This window comes from Larimichthys crocea, chromosome XVI (assembly GCF_000972845.2).
Source record: "Larimichthys crocea isolate SSNF chromosome XVI, L_crocea_2.0, whole genome shotgun sequence".
Lineage (NCBI taxonomy): Eukaryota > Metazoa > Chordata > Actinopteri > Sciaenidae > Larimichthys > Larimichthys crocea.
The window spans coordinates 877,986-899,443 of record NC_040026.1 but is presented as its reverse complement, the minus strand read 5'-3'; the positions used below and the strand labels follow the sequence as shown (position 1 = coordinate 899,443).

General features: G+C 45.3%; 1 protein-coding gene across 3 annotated transcripts in view; it reads left to right on the top strand.

Moving 5' to 3' along the window:
- Window positions 1–19,698, top strand: part of jmjd1cb (jumonji domain containing 1Cb) — a 110,924-nt gene extending 91,226 nt beyond the window's left edge. For all 3 annotated transcript variants that reach the window (XM_019271285.2, XM_019271283.2, XM_027289530.1), the window contains 24 exons: window positions 1,925–2,195; window positions 2,529–3,080; window positions 3,163–3,514; window positions 4,209–5,226; window positions 5,361–5,558; window positions 5,983–6,155; window positions 7,142–7,304; window positions 7,439–9,935; window positions 11,154–11,355; window positions 12,369–12,583; window positions 12,672–12,824; window positions 13,231–13,320; window positions 13,456–13,580; window positions 15,031–15,256; window positions 15,369–15,589; window positions 15,728–16,075; window positions 16,192–16,360; window positions 16,485–16,575; window positions 16,729–16,859; window positions 17,109–17,231; window positions 17,460–17,599; window positions 17,692–17,868; window positions 17,967–18,098; window positions 18,606–19,698. In XM_019271285.2, the coding sequence (XP_019126830.2) occupies window positions 1,925–2,195; window positions 2,529–3,080; window positions 3,163–3,514; window positions 4,209–5,226; window positions 5,361–5,558; window positions 5,983–6,155; window positions 7,142–7,304; window positions 7,439–9,935; window positions 11,154–11,355; window positions 12,369–12,583; window positions 12,672–12,824; window positions 13,231–13,320; window positions 13,456–13,580; window positions 15,031–15,256; window positions 15,369–15,589; window positions 15,728–16,075; window positions 16,192–16,360; window positions 16,485–16,575; window positions 16,729–16,859; window positions 17,109–17,231; window positions 17,460–17,599; window positions 17,692–17,868; window positions 17,967–18,098; window positions 18,606–18,698 (7,860 nt within the window). In that variant the 3' untranslated portion in view covers window positions 18,699–19,698. The remainder of the gene's footprint in view (window positions 1–1,924; window positions 2,196–2,528; window positions 3,081–3,162; window positions 3,515–4,208; window positions 5,227–5,360; window positions 5,559–5,982; window positions 6,156–7,141; window positions 7,305–7,438; window positions 9,936–11,153; window positions 11,356–12,368; window positions 12,584–12,671; window positions 12,825–13,230; window positions 13,321–13,455; window positions 13,581–15,030; window positions 15,257–15,368; window positions 15,590–15,727; window positions 16,076–16,191; window positions 16,361–16,484; window positions 16,576–16,728; window positions 16,860–17,108; window positions 17,232–17,459; window positions 17,600–17,691; window positions 17,869–17,966; window positions 18,099–18,605) is intronic.
- Window positions 19,699–21,458: the final 1,760 nt, after the last annotated feature.

The following is a 21,458-nucleotide window of genomic DNA, read 5'->3' as shown; positions in this document are numbered from 1 at the left end:
AAATGTCAAAGTGAAATATTCTTAAAGAGTAACTTCACCCACTCCAAAAATCCTGCCTGCACTGCCATCTAGTGGTTGCTGCCTCTGACACTGCACTGTACAGCCTTTCACAATCCACACATGCTACATCACAGTGTGGTGTGATCACCAGTACTCAGACCACAGCAGACCTCTGCCCGCTGTAATGATGGCTGCTGACAGAAGTGAATCAGCTCATACAGGTCATTGCAGCAGTGCTTTTGCGCAATGTGGGGTTACTCTTTAACTCCAACTTGTAATTCTAAGAAACGGTAACCTCTCTGCTGTGGTTGAAGCTGCAGTTTATTTGTGTGAGCAAACACCTTATTGCCTTGTTATCCATTTGCTTCAACAGCCTAGTTTAGGATCAGGCTCAGAGTGAAAGGTTGGATTACCAAGAGAGAGTGTTGCTCTGCCTTATAAATGACTAAACTCACTGTATCACACTCTCTGGGCTTCCTCACAGTAATTTCCGTCTGGATATTAGCCAAGGTCACAGTTTGTCTCATTTAACAGTTCACCCTACGAGGTGGCTTACTAAGGTTTTGTGTTTGAAAATGACCGGCAAGTCCCAGACAGGGTCAGAAACGTGGGGCAGTCATTAAACAGAATGGCATGTGGCGCACTGTCAGCAGGGGACTAACAAGCTCCACACCTACTTTAAACTGGACCTGTCTCAGTTCCATGGAATGCAGTACCAGAGGAACATGGAAACCATACCTGTACTCGTGACAGAAGTCATGTTGTAAATTCCTTCTGATCCTTCTGAGCTTCTTACACTTCTAGGCCTCACCTCACTCAGCTCCTACCTACACATCTGACAAACACATATTAGCATGAATGTTGCTGTTTCTTGAAAATACAGATTGGACCTTAGTTATTCCTTTCCAAATCATTTCATGGTTTTCATGACAACTGTGTTGCAAAGAATTGATATAAAACCTTTAATCAATTTCTTTGTTTTCACATTAATTACTATTTATTTAAGCTTCAGGAATCCATCTTGCTTCACTTTAAAACCTCACATCCACTGGAAAATGTAGAAAACTGTCCTCATGCAATACAAAACCAAGACAAATGGGAGTCATGTCCAATAGAGATCTGTGGTGCAAACCCCATAAAGGTCTAAAAAAGTGTACAGGGTTGCACATACAGTTTAATGTGTCATAGGAACTCTTTTAGACTTGATTAAATCTTATAATAACAAGTGTTTTGTTGCTCTCTCAGTCACACGGTGCATCCCTGCTTTTGGACAGTCTCTGTGCAACTGTGCATTGGATTGGAAATGAAAAAACCCAAATTTTATATTTCTGATTTAACATATCATTTATTTATTTCAAGATGTCAGGAGTATGATTGTGTGCCATGTTAGTAGATCCAGTGGAGTTGGCAGAGGTTATGTGAGGATAGTGTAATATACTGTCCACAGCAGCTGGTTCTTTAGAGCTGAGGCAGGTGGTTGGTAGGTGAAACCTGAGCCTCTTTACTGACTGATGATACCCATTGTTCTGCCATTCAGTATAACACTCAACAATAGATGGGACTGCAGGACCTCAATAATAATAGTGATTGATAACGTGAAGTCAGCAGCATCACAAGCTACATCCTGTGCAAAAATTCAACTACATGGAGTAGTTGAATTTTTCCAAACCAGTTTCAATTAAAACTTCTTACTACATCAGTTTTAGCTAGATGGACCAAATATAGTGTGGTTTAAATCCAGTAGAGCACCAGTTTACATGTAACATTCACAAAGAGAGGTTTCATTGCAGGGCTGTCATGTTGGAGTGATTAATTAACCCTTAAAGGTGTATTTAATATAATGATAACCAAGTTTATGCAGTCTTATTAAAGCTCTGTGTGTTTCTCTGCATGAGCTAACGTATGACTTTGTTTATTCTTACAGAGTCATTACACACGAGCCCAGGCCAACAGCCCCCGCCCCATCATGACCTCCTCAGGCCCCAACCCAAAGGGATCCCAGGGGACGCTGGCCTCCCAGCAGCAGAGCCAATCACAGCAAAGCCAGCAGCCAGCCAGCCAATTGCACAACTCGCCCGGCAGCAGCGGGCGGGAGCAGAGAGAGCAGCGCAACTCTCGCTCTTCCAGGAGGAAAGGCTCAGACAGCAGTGTCCCAGAGGAGGACAAAGACAGGAGGGAAGAGCCCGCAGGGAGAGGTGAGGACGGTCACCACCAAACAAAAGATTCACACTTACAACACATACGCGACATTCTGCAGCAACATTCTGCAATTCATATTGTTCCCCAAGTGATTGAAATGAGTACTTCTTTATCACAAAGCCATTTATAAACAACACAACAACAAAAACACACAGTCCACTCAAGTGTAGTGTTTCCTTGTCCTCTGAAATACAGATTTACAATTTACAATTTATATCTTAAACTTTAACAAGGTGAGATCATCAACATATTGACCAGTGAAAGTGAAGGTGGACCTGTGTTTGAGTGTCCAGAAATGCATACTTTCTTTGTTTTTTTCATTTGTCTAGACTGCAAGTCAAAGTCTAAGCAGGCGGTGAACAAACGCAGGAAGGGCGAGGAAGATGAGAAGAAGGCAGGTCTAAAGAGGCTGAAAACCGACATGACTTCAGATCTGTCAGAGAGCAGCGACTCAGAAAACCCACACAAGAGGACCGCCCACTCCTCATGCTCCTCTTCTTCTTCCTCATCATCATCGTCATCCTCTTCCTCCTCTTCCTCCTCGTCGGAGCCTAACTCTGAAAATGAGCTAAAGACTCGCAGCAGTGATGTGAAACCGAGCAGCGTTTCCAAAAAGGAGGAAGATGAGAAGCCGTTGTTGCAGGGCTCCAAAATGAACGATTCTTCGTCTCTCATTGGTCGCCTTTCCCCGTGGGTGGAGCTTCAAGCAACGGAGGACAGTGAGAAGGGTGTGGTTAAGGAAGCGGGCAAAATGATAACGAAGGAGGAGGAGGAATTGGTTGCAGTAACACAGATCACCCAGCCTCCACGGCAACAGACACCTCTGACGTCGGACACCGTCCAGGGCAGCATTTTGGAGAGCAGCAAGAACAACGTGAAAGGTACAGTCAACTGCCGTATGAATCAGCCATATCTGTGGCCATCAGGAAGTGTGGTATCCTTATAGTTTGATGTCTTTTCTAGTGTCATCTCGATCCCAGACGCCGTCGTTGTCCCACATCCATGGCAGCAGTGTCATCGACATCACGGATGACGCCCAGGCGACGGTGCACCAGGAGAGCTCCGAAGCGGTGTCGGCACTGCTCGCCTCCCAGAAGGCCGAGTCCACGTCCCTCTCACCTTACCTTCCCCTCAACCCCTCTCCAGTCTCCTCGCCTCCTGTCCCTCCATCTCCTTCCCCATCAGAAGGAGGCCGCAGGACTGATATTGAACCTCCCATGCAGCAGCAGCAGCAGCAGGGCTTTATGGGAGGTGGCATGACAGCCTCCAGGAGCTTAGGCAACAAGATAGAGTTTGCTCCCTCTGAGGTCATCAGGTAAGAACAGCAGTCCAGTTTGTGAATGTTACAACTCATGTCACTTTTTTTATGACTAAGACCATCTGGTCCTCAAAAGATTTAATCCACATTTGATTTCTGTAACACATTTACTCACAGAGATCAGGTTACATCACAGAGCTGCTTACTGTAAATCCACATGTACATGCAGCGGGTCAGTAATCAGATTTCTCCCCTGACCTCGACCTGATTTCTGAACTATAGCTGGCTTATTTGAACTTTTAGTGATGAATTGCACTAAATCCTCAGGTTTGTTTCTTTATTACATGACATTTAAGGAGCATTTTACACACTGAGAACCCCACTACTTGCGTCTGTGTTAGAAGGTAGCAGCAGAATCATCAAAAGCACCAAAAGGCCTTTAAAAAGTGATTGAATAAAAAGTGAAACTGATCAAATAAAAAATAAAAGATCACTTGAAGAGACGAGTCAATAAATTACATTAAGGTCCTGAAAGATGGGACCTGGGGTCAAGTTATTGAAGGTCTAAGGACAGAGAGTTACATGCTGTATGGGCTACAAAAATAAAGTTTACTTTCAGGATCGTGGTTTTCTGCAATACATGTTATTTTGTTTATTTATTCATTATCTCTCATAAATCATACAAACGTTCTTTATTTATAAAAATAGATCATTGTATCTGTATATAAGTAAATATATAACTTTTTTCCAGGCCTGTCACATCGATGGCTGAAAACGTGGTGCTGGTGGAGAAGGAGAAAACTGTCCTTTCATCCCCCCATATTCTTCATCATCATCACCATCATCATCACCATCATCATCAACAGCAGCAACAGCAGCAGCAGCACACACAACAGCAACACTACACATCAATCCACCCCGGCATTAAGAGCCCGTCTCTGTCTGAGGAGACGAGAAAACACCCCCAACAACAACCACCCCCCCACAAGATGAACACAGTCCTCCCTCCTGACTTAGCCAAGTCCAAAATGAGTCCAAACACAAACCCCAGTCCAGCTCAGCTCGACTCCCTGAAACAGAAATTCCAGCACCCCAACAACTCTCAATGCCATCCTTACCCCAACACAAATTCAGCTGAACTCCTCAAGGCCAAGCCCCACCCGGGCCTGCTGGACATCTCCAAACCGAAACCCAACACCTCTCCAGAGGTCTCTAAACATAAAATACCGAGGTACTCTGATACGTCCCCACCTCCAACAGCCCGTTCGTCCACTAAAGTAGAAATAGCAGAACCTCTGCGATCTGGTTTCAAGCCGGTGCCTGCGCGGTCGGAGTCGGGTGGTGTCAGTACAAGCAGCAGCAGCAGCATCACCAAGAGCCCTCTGATCATCGATAAGAACGAGACCTTCACTGTTTACAGGGACCCAGCACTGGTCCGCTCAGACGCGGAGAACTCCGCCTCTGCCACTGTCTCCTCTAACCACGTGGCAGCCTATCTCCATCCCCACCTCCACACCCTCCACTCCCCCTCCCCTCACTCCCCCTGCCTCACACCTGCATCCCACCCCCACGCCGCCTCTCACCTCCTCGCCCCTCCTCACTCATCTGCCCTACCTCACCCTCACCTTTTACCCCCTGGCGTGCTCCCAGCCATGCCTCCACCCGCAGCATCTCTCCTTGGGGGACACCCTCGGCTCGACTCCCCCGGCGGGTTGGGCCACCTCGCCATGCCTCACCCAGCAGCGACACACCAGCAGCAGTTCCTACAGGTCTGACTCCATTTAAAGCTGCATTTGAAAAAATCCAGCTCTGGGGGTTGTGGTGGGGTTACATTGGGACAGGATGAAAGTGAATGACCAGCTGAAGATCAACAATCAACTTAAAATGTGTCTTTGTTTTTCAGGGTCAGAGCCACCCTCCACCCTCTCTACTAGCCCAGGCTCACGGTGGGGCAGCAGGGCTGGGCCTTTACCCCATCCTTTGGCAGTACCCCAATGGAACACCAACCTCTTTCCCCCCAGGGCTCAACCTGCCCCCCACAGCTAAGTGGGTCCACCCTGAAAATCCTGTCACAGTGAACTCTGAGGCTTCTCTCAGGAGGGTGGGTGTTATTTGTGTGCGCTTTGAAAGAATTGTCCGTGCACATGTGCACATAGTTGGCTTCCTGTTTGTCTTGGAACAAGGTGAATAGTCAAGGATGGATGGAGAAAGTCGATTTTGGCAGGCAGAATGGAGAAGTAAAGGAGGATTGAGGAAAATAACCCCTGAGACCAATTCAGATTCAGGGCTTGTTTTTGTGGCATTCAGATTTAGTTTTTGTATCGTGACAGCAGAGAGAGATGAGAAAGGCTGATCCCTGATCAGCTAATGTGCCAAGTTGTCACATTGAGTTTCTGCTGTATAATGTGTTAATTGTAGTCAGCATTAATAAACACTTTTTTTATCTGGAGTGACCTGGTCTGTGTTTGACGTGCGTGTCTTACAATCTTAATGATGTTGTATCTGTGTGTGTGTTGCGTGTGCAGAACACAGCCAGTCCGTGGCTGCACCAGGCTGCTGGTAGTGCTGGTGACAGTCTGGGTTTGCTGAGCCATGTTCCCGTTCGGCCAGCCAGCGCTGACGCCCACCGCCCATCTGTCAAGATCAACACACACGCAAGCCCTCCACTTTCAAAGGCCAGCGTTGACATCCATAAAGAGTGAGTAGAGAGATCAGGATCGTGTGAAATTCTCTGAGATGCTGGATTGGCTTCAACTAAGAATGTCCTCCAACCAAACACAACCAGTAGGCCAACTGTGTGTTTTATTTCACAGTTTGATGGCAGGATATTCAAATTCCAATAGGTCAAGACTAGCAACCTTGAATTTTAATGATCTGTTCAACATGACACCTGTCAAATCTCTCAAACTAAAAATCTTTCTTTGGTCCAGTGGTTTGCTGAGCTGGATTGTCTTGAAATAGAATGAATCAAACTCCAGACAGAAAGTATGTGGGAGATGGAAGGATCAAGTTCATAAAGGGACAGTTTAACAAATATTTTCCAAATAATTTCACACATTCAGTTGATGTTTTCCTCGATAGATTAGAAGCTAGGGAGAGTCTCTGAAAAATCCTGGAGTTAACACAATGCATTCCTTGTTTTTAAGGCACTTAAAAGAAAACATTTTGCTGCCTGGCTGAAAGGAATATGGGCAGCAGAATATTTGCTTTGTACATTTGAACAGCATGTCTTCTCCTTTGTAGAGCTGCATGTGTTTAGGGAACCTACACAGAGTAGCATGAGAGTTAAGTTAGCCCTGAGACGCAGACAGGCAATGCCAAGTCAGTCAGACAAAGTGGCACTAATCCAGTATTAAAGCCGCTCACATGGAATGCTGTTCATTCATTCAGCAGTCTGTGCTATTCCTCGTATAACCACCAGCCATTATTTAGAATACCCATCCACACAAATACACAGCATCACAGAGGAAGCATCACACATCACTCAACATCATCATGTTTTCAGCACACCAGGAGAAAAAACTAAACAAGCTTGAATAACTTGAACTAATAAACAATTAAATTAGCTGCCATTTCCTAGTTAGGTAGATGAAATAGGTGGTAAGAAATGTAATCAGTAACGATTATCTTATCATAATTCGTGTCAAATGTAATGACTTAAATGTTTGACTTGTCTGCGTGCAGAGATGTGGATAAGAAAGGCTTTGTGGACCCAATAAGGAAGTTGACCCTGGGCCAGCTGAAACAGGAGCCATCAGACAGGAGTCGAACCCCCACAGGGAAAGACGTCCACCTACACCGCCTCTTCCTAGACCCCCACAGCAAGGCTCGCCTGGCTAATACACAGGTACAGTGGCTCATATATTACCAAATGACCTCTGATCAGACTTCTTTCTTTTGTGAGGGAGGTGGACACCACTCACTCACGTCTGTCTCTAAATGAGAATGTCAGTCCTTAAGAGTTTGCATTTTCTTTCCCAGGATGGAGTTCAGGCAGCAGATCGAAGCAGTAAATACAAAGAGGAGAATCGGCAAATCCTCAAAGAGAGCATCGAGGTTGCTCCCTTCACCGCTAAGATCCAGCGCTCCAGTGACCCCGGGATGGACAGGGACAGAGAGAGATGCAGAGATCCAGCCTTTCCTGTCAGGATACCAGCTCTCGCCTCCCCGAGCCCCAAGCCCAGTCATGGCCATCCCCACGTCATCCAGTCAGAAAAAAGCAACTACTTCACCACACTGTCCAACAGTGTGGTGAACGAGCCTCCAAGACTTTACCCCTCCAAGGAGCTCAGCTCTTACTATGAGAAAGTGTCCGCTGGAGCTCCAGGGGTTGTGGCCAGTGTCGGGGCTGCTGTGCCAAGCCAGGGAGCTCTTTCCCTGGGCAGCTACAGCTCCAAAGCCTCCCTCTCTAAGCCCCCTCCCCTCATAAAGCACCAGCCAGAGGGGGGAGAGGGATTAGCAGGGAAAATAACTGAGCAGCTCAGCCAACAGGTGACACTAGTCCAACAGCAACATCAGCACCATCCAGGTATAGACAGAATAGAACGCCGCAGCCCTGCCATCTCTCCCTCCTCCTCCTCTACATTGTCCTCTTTCTCCTCAGCCCCTAACCACCACCATCACCATCACCACCACCAACAGCAGCAGCAGCAGCAGCAGCAACAGCAGCTCAGGGCAATGCCATCTCTCCACCGAGCGCCTGTCTTCCATCCACCCACACAGCACGCGCTGGAACGCAAAGAGGCTGCAGAGCGGGAGAAGGAAAGAGAGCGAGAGAGGGAGAGAGCTGGTTATGGTGGACGTCTGTCTCCACCAACACTCACACCCATCCAACCAGTTAGCTTAGCAGCAGCTGGTAACAAGACATTAGCGGAGCAGCAGAAGCCCCCCACGCTGCTGCCGGAACTCAGGGACGTCAAAGGTCATGGAAACACTGCCGTTGTCACATCTGTGGCCTCAGCCATCAGTGGGGAGATTATGACTTCGTCTGCAGACGGGTGGAGAGGTGGAGATTTGATTCAGGAAAGAGTAGGCGCGTTCTCACGAGATAAAGCAGTGTCAAGAGGCAAGCCCCATGCCGCAATGGCATCAGTCATCGTGCGTCCATCGACATCTATTAAGTACGACAGTCCTGTTGGTGTTAACAAACCTGGTGCTATGATCCATAAGGAGTTCCCTCAGGGGAGGTTCTACCCATCCAAGATTCAGGGGGAATGTCCTAGACTAGGAGAGAGTGTGAGAGAACCTGGAGCTGGCAGGATTATCCAACCCAACTCCAACCTGGATGACATGTGTGTCCAGTATAAAAAGACTATGCGTGGCATGCAGGGAACTATGGGACCCAGTACAATTAACTCTGTGTGCAGGACTGTCGTTTCAACTGGCACACAGATTAAAAGTGTGACATCTATCCCTGAGCTGGGCTACTCAGTCTCAGCACGGGGAGATATTTCAGCCCATAAAACCTGGGTGATGAGCCACTCAGGCACAGGAGAGCACCAGGAGGGGTTAGGCTCACGCACCACATCTCCAGGAGGGTCTCTGCCTCCCTCTAGTCCAGCAGGGCCACTCCAGCCTAGTCCAAGCCTCACCCCAACACCTAGTTCCATTTCTGGCTCCAGTCAGCCTTACTCCTCCTCCTTTGTCCACCTTAAGAAGCACAAAGCTGCCTTGGCCGCAGCCCAATCCAGGAGCAACTCCTCCACAGCTCCTGCATCTATCACAACTGGAAACTCCTCCCTAACTGTGGATTCAGTTAACAAAACTCCTATTCACAGCTCGCCCCCTCCACCCTCCTCCAGCCAAGCCTTGTCATCCTCTGTCGACAGCAGTAGCAGCTCGGCAAGCGGCAGCACAACACCAGGCAAGTCCAGTCCCCTGCCTAATGGCCATACCTCTGGGTCAGCTTCAACAAGCAGCGGGCCGCCCAGTAACTACCACAAGCTGAAGAAAGCCTGGTTAACTCGGCACTCAGAGGAGGACAGGAACACAACTGCGACTACAAGCTCCACCAGTGCTAAACCAGAGAAACTGCCCAGCACCACCACCAGCACAAGTAACACCACAGCCATGTCAGACATGATCAAACCGTGTACAGTCAACCTGAGTGCCTCCACCTCCAGCGAGGTGGAGATGAGCAAAGACAGTCTGAGCAAAGTGGAGAGAGAGAAGCAGCTGGAGGAGAAGGTGGGAGGAGCAGCAGCGGGAGGAGGGGAGGAGAGGAAAGCAGCTCCTTTATCAAGGCGAGGGAACAAACGGCCGTACGATTCTGGTTCAGAAAGCGGGGGAGATGACTCTGATGCCAGCGAGAGCAAAATGGAGGGCCGAGCCAAACGTCAGCCGAAACCAACCTACAAGAAGAAACAGAATGACATGGCCAAGAAGAAAGGAGACAATGAAAAGGACGAAGATGACATGAAGCCTAATGGTATCTTCAGATCTGCCCGAGAGAAGACAAAACTCAAACTGGCCAGCAGCAGTAAGTCTTTTTACTGTAGAAGTGACAATCTATTGAAATAGTTTAGCACGCAGCAGGATTAAAGAATGACTGGCAGAGTTCTGTACTTTTTTTAGTCGTCCTCTTCCCTCCTCAGACTCAGCTCCAAGCCTATTGGTTTTTTCTGAAGATATAAATCTATTCAAACACCTTATAAATATTTCATTTTTACAAGAGGCTCAGTCATTTCCTAAAACAGCTAGTCACTGTAGTTTTTATCAAACAGAAGATAATGTAGTGCATCTGACAGTGCATCTGTTGCTTAATCCACATTCAGCAATCTAGTGTTTGTGAAGCAAATCAAATCAAATCAATTTTATTTGTCACAAAGTACATTTGAGTGAGGGCTCAGAGGGCTTTACAATCTGTACAGGGAGTGACACCCTCTGTCCTTAGACCCTCGGTTCGAGTGAGGAAAAACTTGCCCACAAAAACCTTTTAACAGGGAAAAAAGGTGGAAGAAACCTCAGAAAGAGCCACAGAGGAGGGATCCCTCTCCCAGGACGGACAGACGTGCAATGGATGTCACGTGTACAGAACAAATCAACACAGAAGCACAGAAAAAAAACATTTTATTTATTAAAGATGTCCTGTTAACGAACAACAAAGGGGCTACTGCTCACATTTTGACAATTAAGCTTCACTGCAACAGAGCACCAAAGACGAGAGGGGTTCAGATGAAACTGTTGGAGTGTGGTTAGTTTTATCATGGAGGGTTCAGTAAACCAAATTCACAGCTTATGAAATTCCTTTGACTGAAAATGATCTGGATTAAAAGACCATCTTATCAACCATTATACATGTAGTACTCACCACACAGCACGTCATGACATGTCGTCTTCCAGTCTAAGCTGGCTTACTTTAAGTGTTCTTAGAAGGATGAGTTCTGTAATGAGGAATTTCTGGATTTTAAAGGAACCTAAAATAGAACAAGTAGATTGCTCCTGAATACTTCATCATCTGCCCCCAGTAATGAGAAGGAAAAATGTTCCTGTCATGTGCAACATGGAACTGTTACTGTACATATAAGCGAGTGTTTATGCAATCGTTGTTCATGTTGCTCATCTTCCCTCCTGTGATGTTTTTCCTGTCTATGTTGTGATGATGTATTAATGTCTTTGACAACAAACTTAACTCTTTATTGACCTCATGATGAAATGTAGGTGCTGTTAATGACCTTATAATGTGCCCTGTTCTCAGATGGCATCCCCCGTTCCGTCCTCAAGGACTGGAGAAAGGTGAAGAAGCTGAAGCAGACGGGAGAATCTTTCCTGCAGGATGACTCGTGTTCAGAAATAGGACCCAACCTGCAGAAGTGTCGGGAGTGCAGGGTGGTCCGCAGCAAGAAGGGCGAGGAGCCGGCACACTCCCCCGTCTTCTGCCGCTTCTACTATTTCAGACGGTAAAAGTCTCACCACTTTCCTTTCTCTCATGTTTCATGTTCCCTTCTTGCCCTTTAATGACTAACAATCTCTGATGATGCTCTGTCATACATTTACCTTCACTACTCTTTCCTGTAAAGAGTGGAAGCCTTGGAGCTGCATGTCAGGACAGAAAAACTGCTTGTTTCATGTGGCTACAACACACAGTAGATTATTACACACGTTTAATGTGAATGCACATTGGGAAAAAGTGCACAAACACACACACACACACACACACACACACACACATATTTGGGGTCTGACAGGGTATATCTGAAGAGGATTTTCTCCTAACCGCAGAGCTGCTTCTGCTGCAGTCTCTCTGCCCCCCTCCTTCTCTGATTCTTGCTCTCTGGCTCTCTCTCCCTCTCTCACCCTATCTCATCTCCACGCTGTCTGAGGTAGGCTGGGATTTAAGGAACATTCACCTGAACTGACTGGGGTGTTGAAGGACACAAATACAATGGTGGTTTTACAGAGAGATGACTCATGTAGGAAACTATCCTCTTCTTTACTGAGTCATATAACCTGCTCACAGTTCACCACGCTGTAATTAGAAATCTACAGATCAGGATACAGAGGCAGCACAATGTCCAAAATGTTTTGAATGTGTGTGCTGCAGCGCTCATATCTCCCCACCAAGAATCCAAAATAAATACTAAGCATTATTTTGGTATTTATAATTCAGTCTGATTTTTTTGTCAGTTACGACATAATAATCTATGTCACTGTGTGTGTATGGCTCCCGTTCTGACAGCAGGATATGCTTCCTTTTCTTCTTTACATTGTGAAGCTAAAGTAGCCATAGGTGTTCTCGTTGTGAGCTGATGTTTGGCAGAAAAAGCTTTTCTAATTTAGCAGCAATGTGACCTTACTCCAACTGCACATTAAACAGCATGCAAACATGCTGTATGAGTTCAGGTTCATATGTTTGTTTGGCTGACCACAGTGGTCATGAAAGATGATATCATTATTTATCCTTTCCATCCAGGCTTTCCTACAGTAAAAATGGAGTCATCCGGATGGATGGCTTCTCCACTCCAGACCAGTTTGATGATGAAGCCCTGTCCCTGTGGATCCCTGGGGGGTTGGAGGAGAGCCACCTGGACCAAACCACAGCCAAGTACATCCTCAGCTTCATAGGAGACAAGTTCTGTCAGATGGTTGTGACTGAGAGTACTGCTGCCACCTGGATCAAGAAGGATGGTAAAGAGTTTTTTGTTTTTTTTTAATGGCTCATATTTTGATAAAATAAACTGTTTTTATATTGAAGCCATTTTTTTGTACATTTCAGCTAAGCTGGCTTGGAAGCGAGCAGTGAGGGGGGTGAGGGAGATGTGTGATGCCTGCGAGGCGACACTCTTTAACATCCACTGGGTCTGTCAGAAATGTGGCTTTGTTGTCTGCTTGGACTGCTACAAGGCCAAGGAGAGAAGGAGCTCCAAAGGTCAGTTGTGTGTATGTTTTAACAGTTAGGAAGCCACACAAGCAGGCTGCACAGGGATTCATGCATGCACTCACAGAAGTAGCTTGAGTCTCAAGCTAGTGAAGTGACTAGCACCCACATTAAAAGTCATACAGAGCAGCTAAAATGTCAAGTTGTACTTTCTTCTTTAGAACAAAGTTTTTGTACTTTATTTTTTGTTTGTTGGCCTGTGCTAGCCCCTGCTGTGTCTTATGTGCATGTAAACAAACTGGGTGTGTATGCAGGCCTCCTCTGTGAGTCAGTTAAATCAGCTTTTAGTGAAGGTTAAGGTCTAAGAACCACTGATATGAATTGAAGTGAGAGGATAGGTCGGTGTGGAAGTGAAGTGTTATTACAGAAGCTGACGTATGTCTCTGTCTGTGATCAGATAAAGAACTGTACGGCTGGCTGAAGTGTGTGAAAGGCCAACCCCACGATCACAAGCACCTGATGCCAACACAGATCATACCCGGCACAGGTATAGTACACACTCCAGTCTCTCCATCTGTCTCTTTACACCATGTCTGACTTTCTTGAATACGTGTGTAACTGATTAGATCATGTTCCATTTAATAGTGAAATGTTTCACTTCTGCCTAATCTTGATGTTTTAGTGCTGACAGAGTTGGTGGCTTCCATGCACTCTCTGAGAGAAAAACACAACATCAAATCTCACTGTCCCTGCACCAACAAACAGAACCTCCTCAACAAACTGCCAGCCACCAACGGAGTCTCACAGGTAATATTCCACTTCCTCGGCTTGAACACTGTGTTAATTATTCATTCTTGTTTTTATATTCAACCAGGGCTGGTTAGAATGTCTTGTGCTGCTATAGACACCGAATGTGTAGATCTTAATGGGCCTCAACGGAAATTGAAATAATATTGACTCAGTTTAAGCCTTTTATTCATCCAACAGGGAAAAGAGAAAGTAAAATACACCACATCTGTCCTTTAATAAACAGCTGGAGTGTTGCCTTGTTGAAGAACTTATTGTATGGTGTGACATCTGCAACCAATTAATACTGTGTGCTGTCATCATGTTATTCCCATGGGCTCTATCACTGCTGGCAGTCGTGGTGTTGATGCTCTGATGTGTCGTAATTCTGGACACAAATGAAACCAATACAAGTTCTGTATTTATTAGGGCTGTCAATCGATTAAAAAAAATTAACTAATTAATCGCAAAAATTTCTGTAATTAATCGCGATTAATCTATCAATAAATATATCAATACATTAAATGCATTTTTCTGAGACTGAAGCTTATAATGAATATTTATTTATGTAAAATGATCAAATTAATGTAGAATAAACACAGAGAAAGTATATTTAAATTCATTCATTTTATTGGCTTAAGGTGCACATATGCACAGTGCAAACAGAAAAAAACCAGAATGAGGAAATATACTGACGAGTGCCACACTCCTGTAGTGTAGACTGGGTGTTTTGCTTTGAGGTGATATGTTAAAGTCGTGTTACTTCTGTGGAATTTAAATTCGGCTTTGCAAACTGTGCAAATTGCCTTGTTTTTGTCCAACGAGCCGTCGGGCAACTTTTTAAAATGAAATGTTCCCCCTAAAAGTCCGTCCTTATCCATCTTTACACCACAGACTCTCCTTTAGTTAGGATAGATCATAGACATATACATAGACGCCTCACTGAGCAGGTTGGTCTGTTGCTGCGATATGTTAACAAGTCCGCCATATTGGATGTGGCAGATCTGCCCGTAAACTAATACAAGCAGGGCCGGTTTTAGCTATGGGCAATGTGGGCGACCGGCCAGGGCGCAGTCTCCGTGAGGGCTTAAGTTAATGCCTCTTATACACTCATTCACACACACACTAATATATCTGGGAAACAAAGCTCTACTTTGCCACATCTTTGCCACATCCAAAATGGCGGCCGCCACCGGAAGTAAGAAAAACCGCGTTAATTGCGTTAATTTTTTTTAACGCGTTAATTCTTTAAAATTAATCGACAAAATTAACGCGCTAATTTTGACAGCACTAGTATTTATGCAAAATATATACATATATACAAGTAGGGTTGATGAAATAAATCATAAAGTTGTTACACATGTTGAAGCTGATCACATTAACTGTCTCTCACAAAGCAGCCATTGCCTTTTTGAATAAAAAAGTGAACACAGTGTTCTGTTAACCTTTAACTCTCGCCATTTTCTGTCAGGTTCTACAGAACGTCCTGAACCACAGTAACAAACTGTCTCTGGTGAAAGCTGAGCTGGGCTCTCAGCAGAACTCTGACCAAGGAGGAACCAAGGCAGAGACCAACGGAGGAGGAAGTAGCCCAGGCAGCAACGCAGGAAGTGCTCCTGTCACCCCGCCAGAGTCCCAGTCACCTCTGCACTTCCTGGCTGACCTGGCAGAGCAGAAATCCAGAGAGGAAAAGAAAGGTGAGGAGAGGATAGTTCCATCAGTGCTTCCTTAATGATTTCTTCTAAATGATCCGGTTCCTGATTAGTAACATTCTCCCTGCCCGCCTGCCTCCTCCTCTCTGTCTAACAGAAAACAAGGAGTCTGTGCTGCTGGGTAAATCTCTGAAGGAGGACAAGGAGGTGGACAGCCTGGAGGTCCTGCAGCAGTGTAAAACCACCTCACTGGTGGCTAACAGTACAGAGCAGGGCTCCACTCTCAGAGATCTGCTCACTACCACAGCAGGGAAGCTGAAGCTTGGCTCTACTGATGCAGGGATCGCCTTTGCACCGGTCTACTCGACTGCTTCACAGGTACACACACTGACACATTTATGATGGAATCAATTATTAAATATTCTGCTATATGCTTTGGAATTGCGTTGAGTTTTTTTTTTTTTTTTTTATCAAATTTTAAATATTGTTTTCCACTTTCCTCCTCTCTGTCTAAAGACTGGGAAAGGTGGGCGGACCATGCCCAATATCCTTGATGACATCATTGCGTCAGTAGTTGAGAATAAAATCCCTGCCAGCCGCCAGAACATCACCACCAAACTGTCAATCAAACAAGAGTCTATCACCCCAGGCAACAACAACAACCCTGCTCCTGCTGTGACTGAGGATGTCAAACCAGAGAGGAAGAAGTCAGCGCCCGTCACTGCAGAAGTGCCAGAAGAATCAACCAATCAGTATCCAGATATTTCCCATTGCTGGTTAAACAACAAACGGTTACTGTGGCTCAAAGATCACCGCAACCAGAACAACTGGAAGCTGTTCAGGGAGTGCTGGAAACAAGGACAGGTACACAGCAGGCTTACTCACAGTAGCTGCAGCAGTAGTCATGCTAACAGTAGTGTACTAATAGTACTAGTTATTAATGATAATAACAATGTATGAATGGTTTTGTGTTTGTCCAGCCGGTGCTGGTGTCAGGGATCCATAAGCGACTGAATGCCAGCCTGTGGAAAGCTGACTCTTTCAACCAGGAGTTTGCAGACCACCAGGGAGACCTCCTCAACTGTAAAGACCAGGTGGTCTCCAACTCTGGGATCAAGGAGTTCTGGGATGGATTTGAGGACATCACCAGTGAGTTCCTCTTTGAGTGATTACATAGCAGCTTACACACATTACCACTGTAAGATGATGTCGTCATGAACCACTGGAAATGATGTGTTGATTCAGTCTCACTAAAATCTTCTTACCTGTTCAGAGCGGCCGAAGTCCAAGGATGGAGAACCTATGGTCTACAGACTGAAGGACTGGCCGTCTGGAGAGGAGTTCATGGCCCTCATGCCTTCAAGGTTCACATACACTTCACTTCATGCCAGGCTTTACAACCCAAAATATTTTGATCATTTGCTAAAAATGCTAATGAACTGCAGCAGCACAGGTGAGATGTGTAGATATATAAAGTGACTGTGAAACATTCTAAAGGTTTTTTTTTTTTTTTGCAGATATGATGACTTGATGAAGAACCTGCCCCTGCCAGAGTACTCTGATCCAGAGGGCAGCCTTAACCTGGCCTCCCACCTGCCATCTTTCTTTGTCAGGCCTGATCTGGGTCCAAGATTATGCTGTGCCTACGGTACGAAGCCAGGGATTCAACTTCAAACTGTCATTCTACATCTTCACCCGACAAACATCTGAATGTTGTCTTTGTCCTACTGCTAGTATGAACTTTTGAATAATTGTTCTCCTCTGGCACAGCTGGCACAGTGTGTTTACAAGTACAGTAAAATATCTGTCCCTCTGCTTCACCACTTGAGTCCATGTATTTCTGTTTCACATGGTTTATGCACCTCTTCTTAACAGTCAGTTGTCTGTCTCACTGTAGGTGTGGCTGCATCTCAGGACCAGGACTTCGGGACTGCCAACCTCCATGTGGAAGTTTCAGATGTGGTCTCTGTTCTGGTCTATGTTGGCGTAGCCAAAGGCAATGGAGTCCTGTCCAAAACTGGTGAGGCTTCCAAATATCAACTTAAAGAGCGGGTGGACTAACTCAGTCAGGGAACAGATGAATTTACAAAGAGTGACAGCTGCATTCTACAGTCAGCACAACATAGATGTGGGCTATAGTCTGACTAAAAAAACAAAAGACAAATGATTATTTGATTTATTTTTTAAATCCATTATTAAAAAAGGAAAGAATACAAACTCAAGTTTGTGTTTGTGTGTGTGTGTGTAGGAGTATTGAAGCGTCTGGAGGAGGAGGATCTGGATGAGGGGGTTCGGAGGAGGCTCAAAGACTCCAGTGAGACACCGGGGGCGCTGTGGCACATCTACCTCAACAGAGACATGGACAAAGTCCGGGAGTTTCTGCACAAGGTAAGCACTATGACAGAGATACAGAGTTACTGCAGCAGCTTCAGGTGAAAATGCACTGACCTCACTAACACCTCCCTCTTTTACCACCTCAGCTCTGCAAGGAGCAGGGACTGGACGTGTCCCTGGACCAGGACCCAGTCAGAGAGCAGGGCTTGTACCTGAGCAGGAAGCAGCGTCAGCGGCTGCTGGATGAACACGGAGTCCAGGGATGGACTGTAGTTCAATTCCTGGGAGACTCTGTACTCATACCAGCAGGGTCCATGCACCAGGTATATGAAACAAGAACACAGAGTGAAAATCACTGTGTGCCAATGATGTCTTTGTCCCAACTCAATCACACACTCTCACTCTCCATCCTGTCTCTCAGGTCCAGAACCTCCACAGCTGCGTTCAGGTCATCAATGACTTTGTGTCTCCCGAGCACGTGGCTAACTCCTTCCACCTGACTCAGGAGCTGCGGCCCAGCAAAGAGGAGGTCAACTACGAGGATAAACTACAGGTGATGAAGCTTATGAGCTGATAAGGTTTATTCTTTTACAGGTTCATGTAGTTAGGCATCTTAAAGCTGTGTGTGTGTGTCTCTTCTCTGGTGGTGTTCACACTGACAGGCTGCAGGGTAGGAGACATTCAGAGATCAGGTGTGTTTGGTTTTACTCTGAGGATGAGTAACAGGTGGATGGGGGATGGAGCCAGCTTCATCTTAGAGCTGCTGCTTCATACCCATTGATACTGTTATGAAGTGTTTGAGGGTGGGAGTCTCTCTCTGCATCACAGCACAGTGCTGCAAAGATGGTTTTTCATGTGCCTGCAGAGGAACTCATGGTCACGTGGGTCGGACACACACACACACACACACACACACACACACACACTCTCGGACTTGGTTTCCTGAATTTTCTGTTTCAGGTTCTCTTTCATTACACTGTTTACTGTGTGATGACAGGTGTGACAATGGTTGAGTACTGTGTGTCTGAATAATGTCCACTAACATTCTCCTCCTCCTCAGGTGAAGAACATCCTGTACCACTGTGTGAAAGAGGTGGTGAGTTCCCTGAAGAGGTCCAGCTCTGAGGAAGACGACGAGGAAGAGAACTCATGACACCCCCTCTGCCTCGTCCATACCTGCCAGAGAGGGACCCGACTCCCATCAGCCCCTCGCTCTCCCCACACCCATCTCCATCTCACGTGGAGGACTGTGTCACGTGACCTGTAAGAGGTGGTCAGTTCAGAGCTGGTCATGTGACCCAGGGGACCTCGCGGTTGTGACCTGTACACATCCTGGTGGCCAGTGAGAGGCGCACACACCTCCATCATCACCCCAAACCTTCAGTGCCAAGAGGACACAAACACAAGACCAGAGGGCCTGCTGGACCAACGGGGATTAAGCCTCAACTCCCACACCTCTGTGTGTTCCATAGACTCAGAACACAGGGAGGACAGAGGAACTAGGAAACAGGCAGCATGTTGGGAGCTTTAAAAAAAAAGTGAAGCAGCACTACAAACCTGAACTCTTTAGTGTGACTGCTGGTGCATCCTGTTCACACTCAGACTGTCCTGTACACTCAGGCTCAGTGATGCTGCCGCTCTCTGTAATCTGCTGTGGAGGCCACGAGGTTTAATCCCCATCAAGGCAGCAGCCCACACCACGTCTTGGACAGAAGATTTCGCTGATCACGACAGCATCACCAGCAGCAAAGCAGCATCAGGATCAAACTGTCATTTCTGCTGTTTAAAAAAAAAAAAAAAAAAAAAGATCTGAGGGTGAAAAAATGCAAAACAGAATCTCAGAAGTTTGATCAGCAAGCGCCGAGCTCTGCTGCTCCCTTTGTTTGTTCTTCTGTAATCTGTTCTTGTCCTTTTTTTCTAGTTCTATCTGTCTGTTGCTGTTTTGTTCTTCATTTTCTTTTTCATATGAACATGTTTTATTTCCTTTGTGAAGATGTATTTATTTTATAGCTCTATGATATGCGATGTTTAAAAAAAGCATTACTGTAAATGTGACTTGTACAGTTTCTTTTTTTTCTTTGCTATGTGATTTTCAGTTGTAATACGGCTCTACTGTGATGGGGGACACACACACGCACGCAAACACATGCAAACACACACACACACACCAGCTAATGCCTGTAACTTTGGGAAATGTTGATGCTCTACAGTCCTCATGCCATAAATACATTTTTGAAAATGAACTGCCAAACTATTGTAAAGACTGTGTAAAGTTGTATTATGTAAAGAAAGAACAAAATGGCTTCTACACTTCAGCATTTTAAGAAAACAAAGTATTTGCTGTAAAATTGAGACATTTACAAAAAAGATGTAATTTATTTAAGAAAGAATGAATTGTCTGTTTTTGTTTTAAGATTTACTATGGTGAACTTTTGAAGTTAAAAGATAAAAGAATGAAAAGGTTTACTATAATGTGTAAATATATACATATATACATTCACTGAGGTATTTTTTTAAAACATGGCTTGCTTCAATTTCAAATTTTAAAGTGCAAGTGTTACATGCTTTGTACATTGAAGTTCAAAAGGGTTTTACATTTTCCATTAAAATGGATTTATCAAACATTTGTGCTGACTTCCTCAGAGTTCACACACACTTCTCCTCACCGAGTTCACACACACTTCTCCTCACCGAGTTCACACACACTTCTCCTCAGCGAGTTCACACACTCTTCTCCTCACCGAGTTCACACACTCTTCTCCTCAGCGAGTTCACACACTCTTCTTACCGAGTTCACACACACTTCTCCTCAGCGAGTTCACACACTCTTCTTACCGAGTTCACACACTCTTCTCCTCACCGAGTTCACACACACTTCTCACCGAGTTCACACACTCTTCTCCTCAGCGAGTTCACACACTCTTCTCCTCCTAGCTTCTTTTGTTTTGTGCTGGAAGCGGTTAACTCTCAGCTCATGGATGCATCAAATCACACCAACAGTAAGAATGAGTTTGAGACAGATTTCTTGTTATGCAAGAAAAGAAAATCTACACAATTTATTTTGGAATCCAAACTTTGCATTGAACATGTTCATGTGACTCGTGCTGTGTGATCGTCACCACTAGGTGGTGCTGTTATTCCATGTTATGTTTGAGGCTCTACTGCACTCACAAAGACCAAACAGGTCACAGTCACACCCGTTATGTCTGTGATACACCTCTGTGTGTCTTTCCTACACACTTCTACGAAGAAGCTTTTTGTGTTTCATGTCTCCACACTTGAATAGTTAGAACATAATGTAAACTCTGAGCAGACAGGATGCAAACTAAACATGGTGAATGGTCCAATACACACCTTTGGACAGACATTCAGCGTCTGTAATCTTAATCTCTGTAGATCTGCTGTTGGATGATGGGAATGAGAGTTTTTGCTTCTTAACATTTTGTCCAATCAGTCACATTGATGAACTGAATTTGTTCCCAAAGTCAGGAAATCATTGTTTGTCTCATCCCTTTGGTTTTTCTCAAAGGCATGTGAAGGTCAGCCAGCTGAATCGAACTTCTTAAATGATTATTCAGATGTTTTGTAAAAGTCTTTAATAAGTAACAAGCCTCCACCTTCACTGACTTTGTTGTACAGGTATTAAACCTTTTTTAGACTCCGACTCAAAACATAAAGAATCTTTATCACATCCCATCTGTCAGTCACTGTGTTCGCCTTTTGTTGTCAGTGACATGGTGCAGTGGACATGGTGTCAGGTCTGGCTCAGAGTACTTAGACTTCACCAGAAGAGGGCGCTGCAGAATAACTGTCAGAGCTGACTGACATATTCAGCAACATTAAACAATGTGCTAAAGAATAAACACACCAACAACAGGTGGCATTCAGAAGTTCTGCAGTAGGCTTCAAGAGG